This window comes from Balaenoptera physalus, assembly GCF_965194825.1.
Source record: "Balaenoptera physalus genome assembly, chromosome: 14".
NCBI lineage: Eukaryota > Metazoa > Chordata > Mammalia > Artiodactyla > Balaenopteridae > Balaenoptera > Balaenoptera physalus.
Genome location: NC_138893.1, coordinates 12,235,143 through 12,253,790, shown reverse-complemented (window position 1 = coordinate 12,253,790; position 18,648 = coordinate 12,235,143). Strand labels below are relative to the sequence as shown.

At 40.0% G+C, this 18,648-nt stretch overlaps 1 protein-coding gene across 3 annotated transcripts in view; it reads right to left on the bottom strand.

Moving 5' to 3' along the window:
• The window catches only part of PCNX2 (pecanex 2), a 291,197-nt gene that overhangs the window by 130,577 nt on the left and 141,972 nt on the right, over positions 1-18,648 (bottom strand). For all 3 annotated transcript variants that reach the window (XM_082422950.1, XM_082422951.1, XM_082422952.1), the window contains one exon: positions 2,500-2,641. In XM_082422950.1, coding sequence (XP_082279076.1) covers positions 2,500-2,641 — 142 coding nt within the window. The remainder of the gene's footprint in view (positions 1-2,499; positions 2,642-18,648) is intronic.

Here is an 18,648-nt window from a genome sequence, read left to right as displayed (position 1 = left end):
CAACCTCTGTTCCTGCAGCGAGGCTGAGCACTGCTCCATGACCCTTTCCTTTTCCACTGGACAACTAATGCCCGTGCTGAAAAATCAGTATGAAAACATGACTTCAGGTCCACTCACCTTTGACAACAGCCTAGGGTACAAGAAACCCTGTGGCATAGCCAGAGCCCTTGGGGGGATCCCAATGATAAGGTGTCCCAAGACTAGGAATATTCTGGTTTTCAAAGGAGATCAGTGACTTTCCGGGTTATTCAGGCCAAATCTAGATGAGGCTCAACTCTAAATTTTGTTTTCCGTGACTATGACTAAAATGGATAGCATTCATTTTATGTTTATTAATGATGACTGGTGAAGACTAAGAGAGATCTTAAGGAGTGACGTTTATGGCTTTTTATAACATTGCAACGGTAATGGTTACATTCAATGATTCATAGATTGTTGGAGGCTTAGCTAAAGGTCTTATAAAGGATTAGGTAGCAATCCGGGAACAATGGCCTGGGACAGGTGCAAAGCATCCTTTTAGATCAGGCTGGGAAATATAAATACCTAACCAATTATCATGATGCACCCACTCATCATTTACCAGCCCCCCACTCAATCATCCATCCATCCATTCATCCATCCATCCATCCATCCATCCATCCATCCTTCTACCACTTACTGGACCGATGGTACTAAAAGCTGAATAAGAAACAGTGCCTGTCATTGAAGAGTTCACTATCTGGTACCATGGGTCTCAATGAGGGCAGGGTGTGGGCTGGGCTTACACAGTTTGAAACTGGTCTCTAGGTGATGCTGACATATGGCCTCCTGCCATCCTGTCTGAGAACAGCTGGTCTAGTGGGGCGCTTGAAATCTTGAAAGATTTTTTTTAAGTCGTCAGATGGATGCCTCAAGAATATAAAGGAGTTATCAACTTTGGGCTCCAAGAAAAAGAATTCTGTTAGTATCATCAAATTAAGATAATTTGGAGGTACATGGTTAAGGTGCTACTTTCTGACTTCAGTGTCTGGGAAAAAATGACAGGGGATAGAGATTAATCTTACTTCAAAGTAGACTCTCTCTGAACTGTTTATCTGACTCTGCGTGATTCCCAACCCATGCATCCATTCTCTGCCAACAGCCAGAGCTGCTTGGCCTCAACTGGCAGGCTTAGCTTGAAGTCCTAGTCCTAATGTTAGGAAGCGAGGACTTTCAATCCTTTAGGTCGCTCTCCCAGGGCAGCACTGGTACATGTGTGACTGCTTTGGTTCTGACTGTGAGTCCTTGTTCTGAAAATTGGGGATCTGCCTTGTTTCAGAATGTCGTCATGGGGTCAGCCAAGATGGTACCACACTGGAAACACCTGCTTACTAGAAAAGCACTCAATGTTCTAGAGGTAGGGTTAGCTCATGGATGGGGCCCTACTCAAACTATACAAGAGGTCTGTAATCTCATCACCTGCCTTCTTTATCCAGTGAGACTAATTTTCATCCCTGGATCTGAAGTCTAGGATTTTAAACACCAAAGGGCATGGACTTCTTGCCCTGGTCCGACTGAAACAGTTCTAGACTGGAAGGAAGGCAGAGTCTGATAAAGACAGGAAGGTTATAGGGTCATTTTGTTTAGTGTCTGCTTCGTGTGACTATGAATCTACTCAAGGTCCAACCGAGAATTCGCGTGCCTTTTACCTGAGTTTGCTCAATCTTGGGCAAATATTAATTAATTTGTCCTCATCACAGCCCAAAAGGAAGAGTAGGCATGCTTGGGATTATGAATCAGGGTTGATTTGGGCACATAACGTTTAAGCAAAGTGACTCATATGCAAATCTGGGAAGGAATCTCTTTCACATCATCCGCCTTTATTAACTTATTTGAACAGAAATGTCAACCTTTTGTCAGAACAACACATCCACAAATTATCAAGTAGGTTTCCGTTTGTAATTTCAGAGTTCCTTTTAAAATATGAAACCACTAACTCAGCTATACGCTGTTAATGCTTTGCAAAAACGGGCATCTTGATGACATGAAGTCTCTCTGTGGTCCATTTTTTTAAATTATGAGGCTTTTCCTCAGAAATGCAAAGAGAGCAGTAACAGTGATTAAGTTCCCCCTCCCTCAAACACAAAATGCTCGAGTCTTTGCTACATGAAGTGCTAGAGGCACTTCATAATAAAGCTCTAAGCACGACGGTTGGAATGCCAGGAACCCTGGAATCACACTGCACTTCCGTCATCTTCTTAAGGCTCCTGACTAAGCTTTCGCAGGATGATTTTCAAATCTACTGACGTTTATTCATAAGATCACTCCAAGCAGATCTAACTTCGTTTGCACCCCAGTCCCTCTACAATAACCATCTAGCTCCAGCGAGTTTAAGCCAAAGACCACCATGGCTTACTGTTACGTGGCCCATCATTAGTAGACAGAAGTTGGCTTCTGCTGCAGCCCGTTCAGAGAAAACCCACTAGATTTTGAAAACGTGGTGATCCAAATCATGATGAAAATAAACAGTTATCCACTTACTGGGTACCAAGTCTCCGGTAATTGCTTATTGAAAATGCATCCGTAGTAAGGGCATTCAAAATGATTGCTGGGTACAAGATGTATTTTTCAAAACACTGAAGCCAAACATAGAGTCTTTCAAACCACATTAAATGGGCGACATCTGAAAGATACACAAAAACCACTTAGAACGGCCACTGATCAAATTATTTTTCTTTAAGTACATGTGATAATAAATAATACCCACCCCCTCCCCTTCATTCAAGAGCTGCAGAACTCCAGATACCAGACAAGAGAGACCAATTTTCTTCCCAGGCAGGCACTTTTAGCTTTGTTTCTACATCGTTCCTAAATAATAATATACGGTATAGGCCAGTTTCCCAATTTTTCAAGTCAATTGATTTTTTCCATATTAATTATTACTGGGACCCATGAAATAAGCTGTCACATCACATCAAGGCATCTCAGAGTGAGTGAAGGTAGAAAGCGAAGGATGGAGAACTGGGAAACAATCTCACAGGCCCATCTCCTCTTAAGCTTGGGGTTGCTTCTGAGTCTGGGGCTACTTTCCAGGCTCTCCTCTGCCTCTTTTTAGTCTATGAATCCACAATCAAATTCCTGGCCATCTACACACATAAGAGAAAGCTGACCCACACCCCCCCATCTCTAGGAATGTATTACATTCCAGTGAGTCTTCACAGTGAAGGAAGCATCGTGGAAGTGAGATCCATTCCCACAAAGGCTAAGGTTTTAAGTCACACCAATCTGGGTTTGTATTCAGACTCTACCATCCACTAGTGTGTGGTCACGAATGATGGCCTTCATCTTTCTCATCCTCAGCTTCGTGTGTCCCGCCCATCCTTCCTACTACTCACGGCAGAGAAGTCAGCTCTCCTCCCCATGATGGGGTAACACAGTGCCTCTCACCCATCTCTTACCACTTCTCTCTCTGGGGAGGAGTGGCTGGTCCTATTGGTCAGAGCACAGACTCCTTAGGCCATAGTATCAGGGCATCCCTGCCCTCCTCTGCTTCCCGCCTCCGTGGGGAGAACACACCAGGTTCAGGTCCTCAGGTGGGTCCATCTCACTCCCCACCAGATCTCTGCTAGTAACTGAGAGGCTGAGGTGGACCCCAACTCACCATCAGAGAGCTGGGCAAATGGACCAGACATGTCGGGACTCAAAGCCCAAATCTGCCAAGGGGGAACGGGACTCCATCAAACTTCTGGAATCATATTCTTCAACAATTTATAATTTAAAAAACTTCCACCCCCAATAATCTATAGTGAAAAACCAAGAGAGCCAGGTAGGTTTTATGCTGTTTGGATGACACAAGGACCAGCTCATGAAAGAGAAACTGTTGACACACACCATGCAGAGTGACATGGCAGTGACATAAAATTGACCATCCCCTCCAGGTTTCTTATCCAGGATTAGGAGACAAATTGCCTTTTTCCAACCTACTTTGACTGGGACTTTATGTAAAGGGTCACAGAAAGCAACACAAACATACACACCCACACACACAAAATTGGGAACTGATACTTTACTTCCTCCTTTATATGGTTTACATTTCTATATAAGAATGTATTATACTTATAACTCAAAAACATAAAGGCTGTCTTCATGTGATTGAGACTACAAGGAGAGGTTTGGCATTCAGAAATCTTGCTTGAAAAGAATTAATTGGAATGAGATGGGAATGGTGAGAATGGAGAGAGTAGAAACACTTCAACACATGGGAAACAGCAAGAACAAACACCCCAATGATTAACTTAACAAGCAGAAGAGAGATACAATGAGAAATTATCAAAATAAAAACAACTAATTTTAGTTATAAGTGAAACAAGGAGGAAGCGTTGGAGGAAAATTAAGTTTGAAAATAAGGATATTGGGTAGGAATTCATCTTTGGGTATTCTTAATAGTAATCTTTCCTGGTCAGTGTTTGGAAATGGGTTATTTCATAAGGAACAAAGTTTATGAAACATAATTTTAAAAATCTAGGTATATTATATATTCTACATATAGATAGGAGTTTTTATCTTTTGTGAAAGTACATGAAAATTTAAAAAATAAATCTCCAAGATCCCTCCCCAACTATTTCCAAGCAAATGACTTTGACCCCTACTTCCTAGAGAAAATTGAAGCTATTAAACATAAATTTTCCCACTTCCCAACCCCTCAACTACAAATTTATCTGTATTCATACCCACCTTCTTGCTCCTCCTGAGGCTGACCCCACAGATGCCCTGGGTTCCATTCTTCCCGACATCTTGATTCAGTAGTTTCCCCCTTGACTAACCAATGGCTCTTTCCTAATGGCCAGTGGCAAGATTCCGGTCTTGGCCAAGTTGAAAACTTGCTTTCCACTGACATCTTCTAGCACTCACTCTGTCCTTTTCGGCACAGCCAAGCTTCTTGGAACGGTCATCCATGTCTGACAATCCCACTTCCTTGTCTCCTGTTTCCTGATAAAACTTCTGCCCCACGGCTTTGCAGCTACTTCTGCCCAGAACTGTGCATGGCAAGGCCACTTGTGATTTCCCAAATGACAGATAACTGATATTTTTCAGTCTATATTACTAGAACTTTCTTTTTTATTTTTTTGATAAATCTATCTATCTATCTATCTATCTATCTATTTATTTATTTATTTATTTATGTTTGGCTGCATTGGGTCTTCATTGCTGTGCATGGGCTTTCTCTAGTTGCAGCGAGCTGGGCCTACTCTTTGTTGCGGTGCACAGGCTTCTCATTGCGGTGGCTTCTCTTGTTGCAGAGCACGGGCTCTAGGCGTGTGGGCTTCAGTAGCTGCAGCATGCGGGCTGAGTAGTTGTGGCTCATGGGCTCAGTAGTTGTGGCACACAGGCTCAGGAGTTGTGGCATGTGGGCTCAGTAGTTGTGGCGTGCAGGCTTTAGTAGTTGCGGCATGAGGGCTCTAGAGCGCAAGCTCAGTAGTTGTGGTGCATGGGCTTAGTTGCTCCGTGGCACATGGGATCTTCCCAGACCAGGGCTAGAACCTGTGTTCCCTGCATTGGCAGGAGGATTCTCAACCACTGTGCCACCAGGGAAGCCCTACTGCAACTTTCTGAGACAGAAAACATCACTGATTCTTCCTTCTGTCTACAACCCTCACTTTAGCTTCTGCATCCTGCCAACTCCTGCCTGTGCTCACACCTTTCACACTGCTCTTCCCACTTGTTCTGCAGGGTTCTCTTCTTCTACCCTGGCTCACGTGCCTTCCTTGGACCTCTTTGCCAGGTTTCTCATTTTCTTGAGCTGAGGTCCTCAACACCCCTAGTGTTAATTATTACTTCCATGCTGATGACGCTCAGATCTGTCACTGAGTTAGACTGATCTTCCATCTCTCTCCCAGCTTCAAGATCTAAACACTCAACTGAAGAGCTTCAGCTGACGTCCCAAAGGAATCTTCAAATACAGCGTGTCAAAAGCTGAACTCTGTCAACCTCCACGCACCTGCTCCTCCCCATGAATTTTTTATCTTATTTAATGACACTTCACATTCACCTAGTCATGCAGGCAATATACCTTGGGGTCACCCCGAGTCAGTTGTTCTCAATCATAGCTGCATGCTGGAATCACCTGGGGACAAGGCTGAAAAACACTATCCTAGAACGGTGATTCTCGAACTTCATCATGCAAATAAATCACTTGTTAAAAGGCAGCATCTGATCCAATGGGTCTGGAGTGGAGCTGGACATTCTGCATTTCTAATAAGCTTCTGGGGGATACTGACGTTGCTGGACTCCACATGGTACTTTGAGAAAGAGGCACCGGCAACTTGTTACAAATGCAAATTCTCAGATGCAATCCTGGATCTGCTGAATCAGTAATCTGTGGGCTGGGCCCAGTAATCCGTGTCTCATAAATCCTACAAGTGATTCTGATACGTGCTCACGTTTGAGAACCACGGTTCTAGAAGTTCTTCCTCCATACAGGACTAGAATATGTTGATTCTCTGTGCTTAATTCTTTCATATCTATCTCCTCCTTTCTAGTTTCACTGTTCAGATCCTCAATCTCTTATCTTAAAAAAATTATAATTGTCCTTTATCCAAATAAACTCACTCTTTCCTAATCCCATCATTTGTGTGCACTGTATAACATTACTTCTTACTACATAAGGGCCTTTCTCTTGTGGTTCTCCCCCATTCTCCCGAATTACCTGTTTTTTTCTCTCTTTATTGGATCAACCTCATCACAATGTAAACACACTGTAATATCTTTTGTCCTAAAAAAAGACATACCCCCCTTGACCCTTTTCCTTCCAGATGCTGGATATTTTCCAGATATCACCCTGTTTCTTTGCTCCCCTTGGTAATAATTTCTCTAAAAAATTTTGGCTACACTCGCTTTCTCCACAACTTAACTCCCTTTGTCTTCTGAGTTCACTCCAATCAGAGTCTCATCCCAACCGCTCCATGAAACTGTTTTGCTAAGAACCTCACGTTGCTATCCAATGGTCAGTCTCAGTCCTCAACTTAAACTCCCAGCAGTGTCTGACCCAGTTAATTACTCCAGACTTCTCATAATTCCCTACATGATCTTATCCAGTTCCATAGCCTTAAGAATCTATTGTCAATATGCTGTTGACTACTAAAATTACATCGCCATGCACGACCTCTTTTCTGGACTCCAAACCAGTATATCCAACTATCCAACATATTTTGAATGTCTAATAAGCATCTCGAGCAAAGGCCTTCATTCCATGCTCTCACCTATACCTACTCCTCCCGTGTCCACCGTTCATTCATTCCACACATGAGCCAGACAACGCTGTGCCAGACACTTTTTTTAGGCACATGGGAAAATGAGCGCCCAAAACATTACAAAACTCTGCCCTGATGGAACTTACACTCTAGTACGAACAATAGACAATCAACATAATAAATATGTAAATTACACAGTATATTATAAAGGATGGGTGATGAGTGAAAGAACAGAGTAGAGAGAAGAGGATCAAGAGTTCCTGGTCTTCACGTGGGCTACAGTGTAAAACAGGGTGGCATGGGAGGCATAATTAAGATGACATTTGAGAAGCAAGATGCCATTTGGGCAGCATCTTATTAAAGGGCACCTCCCAGTCACCTAGTTTTCCAGGCCAAAATCCTTTCCTTAGTCTCTTTCATATCTTACGTATCCAACCTATAATCAAATCTTACTGGCTCCACCTTCAAAATCTATCCCAAATTCAACTACATTTTTCCTCCTGTGCTGCTATCACCCTGGTCCAAGTCACCATCATTTCTAACCTAAAGAAACTTCCTCAAAACTGGTCTCCTTGCTTCTTTAATGTCCCCACAGCCACAGTTTATAATTCAGCCAGAAGCCAGGGGGATTTTTAAAGACTTTGTTACTACCCTATTAGTGCGTCTCCAATGGCTTTTCATCCTAATTCTGATAAAACCTGGAACAAAGAAATTTCATTTAGCTGATCTCCAAAGAGTCACACTCCCCTTTTTTTATGGAGCTGATATTGGGAAGTGGCTGCCCAGCTGGGGATTCCATTTCCTGGTTATTCCTGGCATACAGGAGGACCACGTGACTTGTTCTTGCCAAGAGAATGCGAGCAGAATTGTGTCACTTCCAGGTCAACTGGTTAAGCAGTGGGTGCATGGTACTCTATCCTTCTTCTCCCTTCTACCTGCTGGCTCAAGAATGTTAGGATTCCAGAGTGACCTTAAGAGCATAACGTGATGAATTCCTAATATTCAAGAAGTCTGGTCCCCAAGTGACCATGACCCTCCACTATGCAAAGGGTAGTGACTAGGAAAAACCTTCTGACCACATCCCATTGGACTTTGCATGAACAAAAAAATAAACTTTTGCTTTGCTAATAAGCCACCAAGATTTGGCAGTATTTGCTATGATACTTAGCCGCCTCCTATCTCTTGAGTAATAGAAAATCTAATGTCCTTACCATGTTTTAGAAGACCCTCATGATTTGGCACCTTGTTACCTTTTTGATCTTATTTCCAACCGCTTTCTCCATTATGCACTCTCCTCCTCAGTGACGTTCCTTGAATATTAAATACACCAAGTTTGTTCCCTTTCAGAAGCTTTGCGTTTGCTGTCCCTTCTGCCTGGGACTCTCCTCTCTGGATATTTTTATGACTCACTCCCTCATCCTGTTTAGGTCTCTGCTCAAGTGCCACATCCTTAGCGGGTCCTCTCCTGACCACCAGATCTAAAACAACCTCCTCCTTTCACGATTTCTTTACTGTAATAAATTTTTCTTTATAAAACATCTCAATTTGATATCTTATTTGTGTCTTTATTTGTGTGTTATTTATCATCTGCTTTCCCAATTACCGGGTAACCTCCATGAGGGCAAGGACTTTGTCTTGTTCACTGCCATATCGCCCATGCTGACACAGTAATCCTTCAATAAATATGGGTTGAGTAAATGAATGATCTCCTTGGCTCCAATTTCTTTATACACTGTCTGTTTCTCTGTCCTGTTGCCACCAAAGATCTGTTTCAAATGCACATCTAGCCGTGGTATAGCTCATAGCCTTCATTGTTCTCCACTGTGTCTGTCCATACACCCAAGTACAATGCCTTAATATGGCATATAGGCTTTCCATACTCTGTTGCTTTGTAACTCTACGGAATCACCTTCTATCAGTTTTCCACTTACATTCTATAGTGAACTGGTTACCTAAATTATCGATGCTGGATTTTTAAAAACCTTTTCGTTTAACTCTTTTATACACAGAAACATGCATTAAACAACACACACACAGAGCTGTGTCCCTAGCACTTGGCTTAAGAAACAGCCTCAAAGCACCCCCATGCTGGCTTACAGTCACTGCCCCACAAGGTAACCACTGACCAATCCCTGAACACCATTGCTTACTTTGGCCTACTATTCTTTTTTTTTTTTTTTTAACATAAAACATTGGCTGTATTCCCTGTGTTGTACAATATATCCTTGTATCTTATTTTTTTAATTTTTCTTTTATACAGCAGGTTCTTATTAGTTATCAATTTTATACACGTCAGTGTATACATGTCAATCCCAATTGCCCAATTCATCACACCACCACCACCACCCCCTGCCACTTTCCCCCCTTGGTGTCCATACGTTTGTTCTCTACATCTGTGTCTCAATTTCTGCCCTGCAAACCGGTTCATCTATACCATTCTTCTAGGTTCCACATATATGTGTTAATATACGATATTTGTTTTTCTCCTTCTCACTTACTTCACTCTGTATGACAGTCTCTAGGTCCATCCACGTCTCTACAAATGACCCAATTTCATTCCTTTTTATGGCTGAGTAATATTCCATTGTATATATGTATCACAACCTCTTTATCCATTCGCCTGTCAATGGGCATTTAGGTTGCTTCCATGACCTGGCTATTGTAAATAGTGCTGCAATGAACATTGGGGTGCATGTGTCTTTTTGAAGTGTGGTTTTCTCTGGGTATATGCCCAGTAGTGGGATTGCTGGATCATATGGTAATTCTACCTTTAGTTTTTTAAGGAACCTCCATACTGTTCTCCATGGTGGCTGTATCAGTTTACATTCCCACCAACAGTGCAAGAGGGTTCCCTTTTCTCCACACCCTCTCCAGCATTTGTTGTTTGTAGATTTTCTGATGCAGCCTATTCTAACTGGTGTGAGGTGATACCTCATTGTAGTTTTGATTTGCATTCCTCTAATAATTAGTGATGTTGAACAGCTTTTCATGTGCTTCTTGGCCATCTGTATGTCTTCTTTGGAGGAATGTCTATTTAGGTCTTCTGCTCATTTTTGGATTGGGTTGTTTGTTTTTTTAATATCGAGCTGCATGAGCTGTTTATATATTTTGGAGATTAATCCTTTGTCCGTTGACTCATTTGCAAATATTTTCTCCCATTCTGAGGGTTGTCTTTTCGTCTTGTTTATGGTTCCCTTTGCTGTGCAAAAGCTTTTAAGTTTCATTAGGACCCATTTGTTTTTTGTTTGTATTTCTAGTACTCTAGGAGGTGGATCAAAAAAGACCTTGCTGTGATTTATGTCAAAGAGTGTTCTTCCTATGTTTTCCTCTAAGAGTTTTATAGTGTCCGGTCTTACATTTAGGTCTCTAATCTATTTTGACTTTATTTTTGTGTACGGTGTTAGGGAGTATTCTAATTTCATTCTTTTACATGTAGCTGTCCAGTTTTCCCAGCACCACTTATTGAAGAGACTGTCTTTTCTCCATTGTATATCCTTGCCTCCTTTGTCATACATTAGTTGACCATAGGTGCGTGGGTTTATCTCTGGGCTTTCTATCTTGTTCCATTGATCTATGTTTCTGTTTTTGTGCCAGTACCATATTGTCTTGATTACTGTAGCTTTGTAGTATAGTCTGAAGTCAGGGAGTCTGATCCCTCCACTTCCGTTTTTTTCCCTCAAGACTGCTTTGGCTATTCGGGGCCTTTTGTGTCTTCACATAAATTTTAAGATTTTTTGTTCTAGTTCCGTAAAAAATGCCATTGGTAATTTGATAGGGATTTCATTGAATCTGTAGATTGCTTTTGGTAGTATAGTCATTTTCACAATATTGATTCTTCCAAACCAAGAACATAGTATATCTCTCCATCTGTTGGTATCATCTTTAATTTCTTTCATCAGTGTCTTACAGTTTTCTGCATACGGGTCTTTTGTCTCCCCAGGTAGGTTTATTCCTAGGTATTTTATTCTTTTTGTTGCAGTGGTAAATGGGAATGTTTCCTTAATTTCTCTTTCAGATATTTCATCATTAGTGTATAGGAATGCAAGAGATTTCTGTGCATTAATTTTGTATCCTGCAACTTTACCAAATTCATTGATTAGCTCTCGTAGTTTTCTGGTGGCATCTTTAGGATTCTCTATGTATAGTATCATGTCATCTGCAAACAGTGACAGTTTTACTTCTTCTTTCCAATTTGTATTCCTTTTATTTCTTTTTCTTCTCTGATTGCTGATGCTAGGACTTCCAAAACTATGTTTAATAATAGCGGGGAGGGTGGACATCCTTGTCTTGTTCCTGATCTTAGAGGAAATGCTTTCAGTTTTTCACCACTGAGAATGAAGTTTGCTGGGGTTTGTTGTATATGGCCTTTATTATGTTCAGGTAGGTTCCCTCTACGCCCATTTTCTGGAGAGTTTTTATCATAAATTGGTGTTGAATTTTGTCAAAAGCTTTTTCTGCATCTATTGAGATGATCATATGGTTTTTCTCCTTCAATTTGTTAATATGGTGTATCACATTGATTGATTTGCATATATTCAAGAATCCTTGCATCCCTGGGATAAATCCCACTTGATCATGGTGTATGATCCTTTTAATGTGTTGTGGGATTCTGTTTGCTAGTATTTTGTTGAGGATTTTTGCATCTATGTGCATCAGTGATATTGGTCTGTAATTTTCTTTTTTTCTGGTATCTTTGTCTGGTTTTGGTGTCAGGGTGATGGTGGCCTCATAGTATGAGTTTGGGAGTGTTCCTTCCTCTGCAGTTTTTTGAAAGAGTTTGAGGAGGATAGGTGCTAGCTCTTCTCTAAATGTTTGATAGAATTCACCTGTGAAGCCATCTGGTCTTGGACTTTTGTTTGTTGGAAGATTTTAAATCACAGTTTCAATTTCATTACTTGTGATTGGTCTGTTCATATTTTCTATTTCTTCCTGGTTCAGTCTTAGAAGGTTATACCTTTCTAAGAATTTGTCCATTTCTTCCAGGTTGTCCATTTTATTGGCGTAGAGTTGCTTATGGTAGTCTCTTAGGATGTTTTATATTTCTGCGGTGTCTTTTGTAACGTCTCCTTTTTCATTTCTAATTTTATTGATTTGAGTCCTCTCCCTCTTTTTCTTAATGAGTCTGGCTAATGGTTTATCAATTTTGTTTATCTTCTCAAAGACCCAGCTTTTAGTTTTATGGATCTTTGCTACTGTTTTCTTTGTTTCTATTTCATTTATTTCTGCTCAGATCTTTATGATTTCTTTCCTTCTGCTAACTTTGGGTTTTATTTGTTCTTCTTTCTCTAGTTCCTTTAGGTGTAAGGTTACATTATTTATTTGAGATTTTTCTTGTCTCTTGAGGTAGGCTTGTATAGCTATTAACTTCCCTCTTAAAACTGCTTTTGCTGCATCCCATAAGTTTTGGATTGTCGTGTTTTCATTGTCATTTGTCTCTAGGTATTTTTTGATTTCCTCCTTGATTTCTTCAGTGATCTCTTGGTTATTTATTAACGTAGTGTTTAGCCTCCATGTGTTTGTGTCTTTTACTTTTTTTCCTCTGTAATTCATTTCTAATCTCATAGCGTTGTGGTCAGAAAAGATGCTTGATATGATTTCGATTTTCTTAAATTTACTGAGGCTTGATTTGTGACCCAGGATGTGATCTATCCTGGAGAATGTTCCGTGCGCACTTGAGAAGAAAGTGTAATCTGCTGTTCTTGGATGGAATGTCCTATAAATATCAATTAAATCTATCTGGTCTATTGTGTCATTTAAAGCTTCTGTTTCCTTATTTATTTTCATTTTGGATGATCTGTCCATTGGTGTAAGTGAGGTGTTAAAGTCCCCCACTATTTTTGTGTTACTGTCGATTTCCTCTTTTACAGCTGTTAGCAGTTGCCTTATGTATTGAGGTGCTCCTATGTTGGGTGCATATATATTTATAATTGTTATATCTTCTTCTTGGATTGATCCCTTGATCATTATGTAATGTCCTTCCTTGTCTCTTGTAACATTCTTTATTTTAAACTCTATTTTATCTGATATAAGTATAGCTACTCCAGCTTTCTTTTGATTTCCATTTGCATGGAATATCTTTTTCCATCCCCTCACTTTCAGTCTGTATGTGTCTCTAGGTCTGAAGTGGGTCTCTTGTAGACAGCATATATATGGGTCTTGGTTTTGTATCCATTCAGCAAGCCTGTGTCTTTTGGTTGGAGCATTTAATCCATTCACTTTTAAGGTAATTATCGATATGTATGTTCCTATGACCATTTTCTTAATTGTTTTGGGTTTGTTTTTGTAGGTCCTTTTCTTCTCTTGTATTTCCCTCTTAGAGAAGTTCCTTTAGCATTTGTTGTAGAGCTGGTTTGGTGGTGCTGAATTCTCCTAGCTTTTGCTTGTCTGTAAAGCTTTTGATTTCTCCATCGAATCTGAATGAGATCCTTGCCGAGTAGAGTAATCTTGGTTGTAGGTTCTTCCTTTTCATCACTTTAAGTATATCATGCCACTCCCTTCTGGCTTGTAGAGTTTCTGCTGAGAAATCAGCTGTTAACCTTATGGGAGTTCCCTTGTATGTTATTTGTCGTTTTTCCCTTGCTGCTTTCAATAATTTTTCTTTGTCTTCAATTTTTGTCAATTTGATTACTATATGTCTCGGCGTGTTTCTCCTTGGGTTTATCCTGTATGGGACTCGCTGTGCTTCCTGGACTTGGGTGGCTATTTCCTTTCCCATGTTAGGGAAGTTTTCGACTATAATCTCTTCAACTATTTTCTCGGGTCCTTTCTCTCTCTCTTCTCCTTCTGGGACCCCTATAATGCGAATGTTGTTGCGTTTAATGTTGTCCCAGAGGTCTCTTAGGCTGTCTTCATTTCTTTTCATTCTTTTTTCTTTATTCTGTTCTGCAGCAGTGACTTCCACCATTCTGTCTTCCAGGTCACTTATCTGTTCTTCTGCCTCAGTTACTCTGCTATTGATTACTTCTAGTGTAGTTTTCATTTCAGTTATTGTATTGTTCATCTCTGTTCGTTCTTTACTTCTTCTAGGTCTTTGTTAAACATTTCTTGCATCTTCTCAATCTTTGCCTCCATTGTTTTTCTGAGGTTCTGGATCATCTTCACTCTCGTTATTCTGAATTCTTTTTCTTGAAGGTTGCCTATCTCCACTTCATTTAGTTGTTTTTCTGGGGTTTTATCTTGTTCCTTCATCTGGTACATAACCCTCTGCCTTTTCATCTTGTCTATCTTTCTGTGAATGCGGTTTTTGTTCCACAGGCTGCAGGATTGTAGTTCTTCTTGCTTCTGCTGTCTGCCCTCTGGTGGATGAGGCTATCTAAGAGGCTTGTCTTGCCTCCTATTCTTGTGTGTCTTTTGCTCAGCATTGTTTGTAAGATTCCTCCACTTTTTTTTTTATAATAACAGCTAATTTTTTTTCTTTTTTATTTATTTATTTATTTATTTATTTATTTATTTTTGGCTGTGTTGGGTCCTCGTTTCTGTGCAAGGGCTTTCTCTAGTTATGGCAAGTGGGGGTCACTCTTCATCGCGGTGCGCGAGCCTCTCACTGTCGCGGCCTCTCTTGTTGCGGAGCACAAGCTCCAGAGGCACAGGCTCAGTAATTGTGGCTCACGAGCCTAGTTGCTCCGTGGCATGTGGGATCTTCCCAGACCAGGGCTCGAACCCATGTCCCCTGCATTGGCAGGCAGACTCTCAACCACTGCGCCACCAGGGAAGCCCTCCTCCACATTTTTGTGTGCAGTTGTCATTTGTTCATTCTCACTGCCATATAGTCATCTACTACATGAATATACAGAGTATTTTTCCAGTCTACTGTTCATGGGCATTTGGTTAGTTTCCAGTATCTATTGTGAAGAGTGCTGCTATGAACATTCTTTACATGTCCTTTGGTAAACACGGGGACATTTCTGTGGAGTATATATCTAGGTGTGGAATCACCAGGTTATTAATTGTGCATATAGGAAGGTCCAGGAGGTGCCACTAAACAATTTTCCAAAGTTATTGTGCCAATTTACATGCCCACAAACAGCGCAAAACTTTCCTTCCATTTGCTCCACATCCTTGCCAAAACACTTTCCCCCTCCTTCATTTTAGCTGCGCTGGTGGGTGTATCATGTTATGGTTTTATTTTGCATTTTCTTAATGACTAATGCAGCTGGGTGCCTTTTCATGTGTTTACTGGCCATTTGGATATACACTCTTGTGAAGTGGTTCTTCATGTCTATTGTCTGGTTCTTTTTCCTCTTAAATTATATGTCTTTCCTTCCTGATTTTAAGAGTTCTTTATACATTCTAGGAATGAGTATTTGGTCACATGTATGCATTGGGAAAATCTTTTCCCATTTTGTGGGATGCTTTTTAAATCTCCTAATAGTATCTTTTGCAAAAAAAGAAATACTTAATTTTAATATGCTCCAAGTTCTCATTTATCTTTCCTTTTAGAGACTTTTGTGTTCTGTTTAAAAGACAAAGATCATGACCACCTTCTACGTTCCTCTAAAACTTTAATTGTTTTACATTTCACATTTAGATCTGCAAGCTACCTAGAATTGATTATTGTGTAGAATACACTTACAAGACAGGAGTTGAGACTGATTTTTTTTCCATATGGATATCTAATGGATCATCACCATCTATTGAAAATAACTTCTATTTCCCCCTGCACTGCAGTCAAGTATGCTGTTTTATATGCCTTTATATATGTGCTGGGGGCTTTCCTGGAATGCCCTTCCATATTTCCTACTTGAGAAACTCCTCAACTTTTTCCAGAATTTGTCATCCTGCCATCTGGAGCTTTCCTTGGCCACCTCCCCACCCCCTCGCTGCTCCCAATACAATCACCACCAATTCGAAGTCCATCTCAGTGGGAGGAGGGTTTAACACTGGCACTGTTTAGAACTGTCAGCATATGATGATAATAAAAAGGAGTCCAACTTTTAATTGGATTTATTACTGTTTTTAAATTATTTATAAACCATGCACCCCACTTTCTGCTTGCATTCTGTATATATCACCTTTAGTTTTGAGGCAAAATGTGTTATTCCTTTGAGCCATTACTGTACACTGTGAATTCTACAATTATAATACCTGTCACACCAGAGCAAGTATTCATTTAAATACTAATCCTCCCGCTAGATTGTAAGTTTGTCAAGAGTAGGTGCTGTGTCTTAATCAGTTTAGTATTTCAAGTACCTAGCATAATGCCTGGCTCAGAGTTAGGGTTCAATAAATGTTCATTTATCATCTTATCATTTTTAGTGGTTGGAGGGAACTCTGAATAGTTAAAATAAACAGAGGGACTTTAAGAAAAGCAGCCTCTTGGAATTACTTTTTTGATTACAAAACAAAAAGCTTTCTAACTATAACATATTAAACAACATTTCCTATTTTAATCTCTCATAAAGTACAGTCAGTTAGAGCTAGGTTTCCTTCTATACAAAATTATTTTTTCTGATTTCTCAATTTATAAGATATCAACAGTGTCAGACTGAGGCCATCGAATCAAATGCAATTCAGCCTGCTTATAAAAATACATTCATAGAGTTCTATCAACATTTGTCACCAATTCAGAGAAACATGACAACCTTAGCTAGATTCCTGCAAAAATATGTAAATTAAGAGAAATATAAGCCAACCTCATCCTGCAGTACTATTAGAAAAGCATCTGAATTAAAAGAAACATTTCAGTGGCTCATCACCGAAGGATGACCTGGGTGCCATCTGGGTGGGGGAGTGCAATCCAGACTTTCAAATGCTTGTCACATTTAATTTCAGCAGATGATACTTTCCAGTAAGTGGGGATAACGCTGACTGAGTGCAGGCAGACAATCCCATTGCAGTGCACAAGGATTTACTGCAGACAGTGATAACAAATATGGGTTTGCCATAGAATTTCAGTTTATCCATTCCAGAAACACACAAAGCAATGAACATCAAATAATATAGAAATCACTAATAAGCTCTGAATTCATCATCCATGTCTTTCCAAATACTGGAGAGTGAAAGTACTTATTCAGTGAGATGTTAACCCTCTGTGTGCATGTGTGAAACTATGTCATAGACACAACTGTAAGCATGTCAATACGATGTTTAGTCTTGGATTGTAAGCACTAGTCTGCTGTCAGCCTTTGGAACAGCAAGTTTGTAGGACTTGTGTTCAGTATGGCTGAAATAACATATATGGGCAGGTAAGGCCCTAGATCTTTAATAACTGGGTCTCTAGTTAGAAGCAAACAACATGATAGCTACAAAGGAGTTCTCTGTCGGACTTCGGAAGGATAAAAAGGACTTCAGGAGAACTAGAAATCAATTCTTTTGTAAGTCGCAAAAACCTTTACTATTTAATAGCAACCCTAGAGTCATACATACACACACACAAAAAGACTGGTTGCACTGCATAATTCAGCTCTAGCTTACTACCTGAGGTGCTGCCAGGGAAATGAAAGTGACAACAGCTGACATCTCAGTGTGACACAGAAGCTCCACATGCCTCCCACTGATTAATTCTGAATCTCTACACGCAGGGACCATGAATACATTTTACACTGTCTGCATACACCAGCAAGCACCAGTATACACACTGTATGTTAAGGGAAAAACATTTTAGGTAAAGATTCACCCCAAGGCACAGTTTCCCTGGCTGGTGTTCAGTACAACATCTAGCCAAAGTGGGAATGGAAAAGGATGTGGAAAGGGAGTTAAAAATCAATATTTAGGAAGGACACAGTAGAGAGAAAATCCCAGAGGTCACCAACTCCACACTCCTGACTTCAAGTTCTGCTACTCTTGCACATTGAAAGAAAATCAATTTCACATTCATGCTTATGTATCTCTAGAATCCTACCAAGTTCAGTCATTTATTCCAAAGAAATGCTACAATCTCTAGACTGTAGAAAACGTTTAATGATAAATGTACTGGATGTTTATATTTGAATAATAATGTAGCAGGAAGCTAAAACAGAAGTGCAATCCAGAATCCTGAATTCTGAAAGACTAAACTTAATCTTTCCCTATGGGGGTGGCCATGAAAAGCTAATAAAACGAAAAGCTTACAAAGGCAGTAACATGATAAATACGTTTCTTAAGTCCCCAAATTGTCACAGTATTCATACAAAGTCAATTTAAAAAGAAAATGTTGGCAACGATAGTTTATAACCGCCTTTCTGTAATGTCCCGTATATGCAAATAGACCATAAAAAGACATTTCTTTAGCATTATTATTTCTCTTGTCCCTGGAATATTAGGCCCTTGAGAAAAAGAATGCAAACTAACTCTGCCCTTTACAAGTTTCCATATGATTTATCACTACTGAATGCTTTAAATTTTCTCAAAGGCTTTTCAGGTTGTGTTTTATTTAGATGCTTATGTTACTACAACAAGACCCTCTCAATAATTAAAAGTTAATCAAAAATCCTCGGGATGTTTTTATCTTTAGGAAGATAAT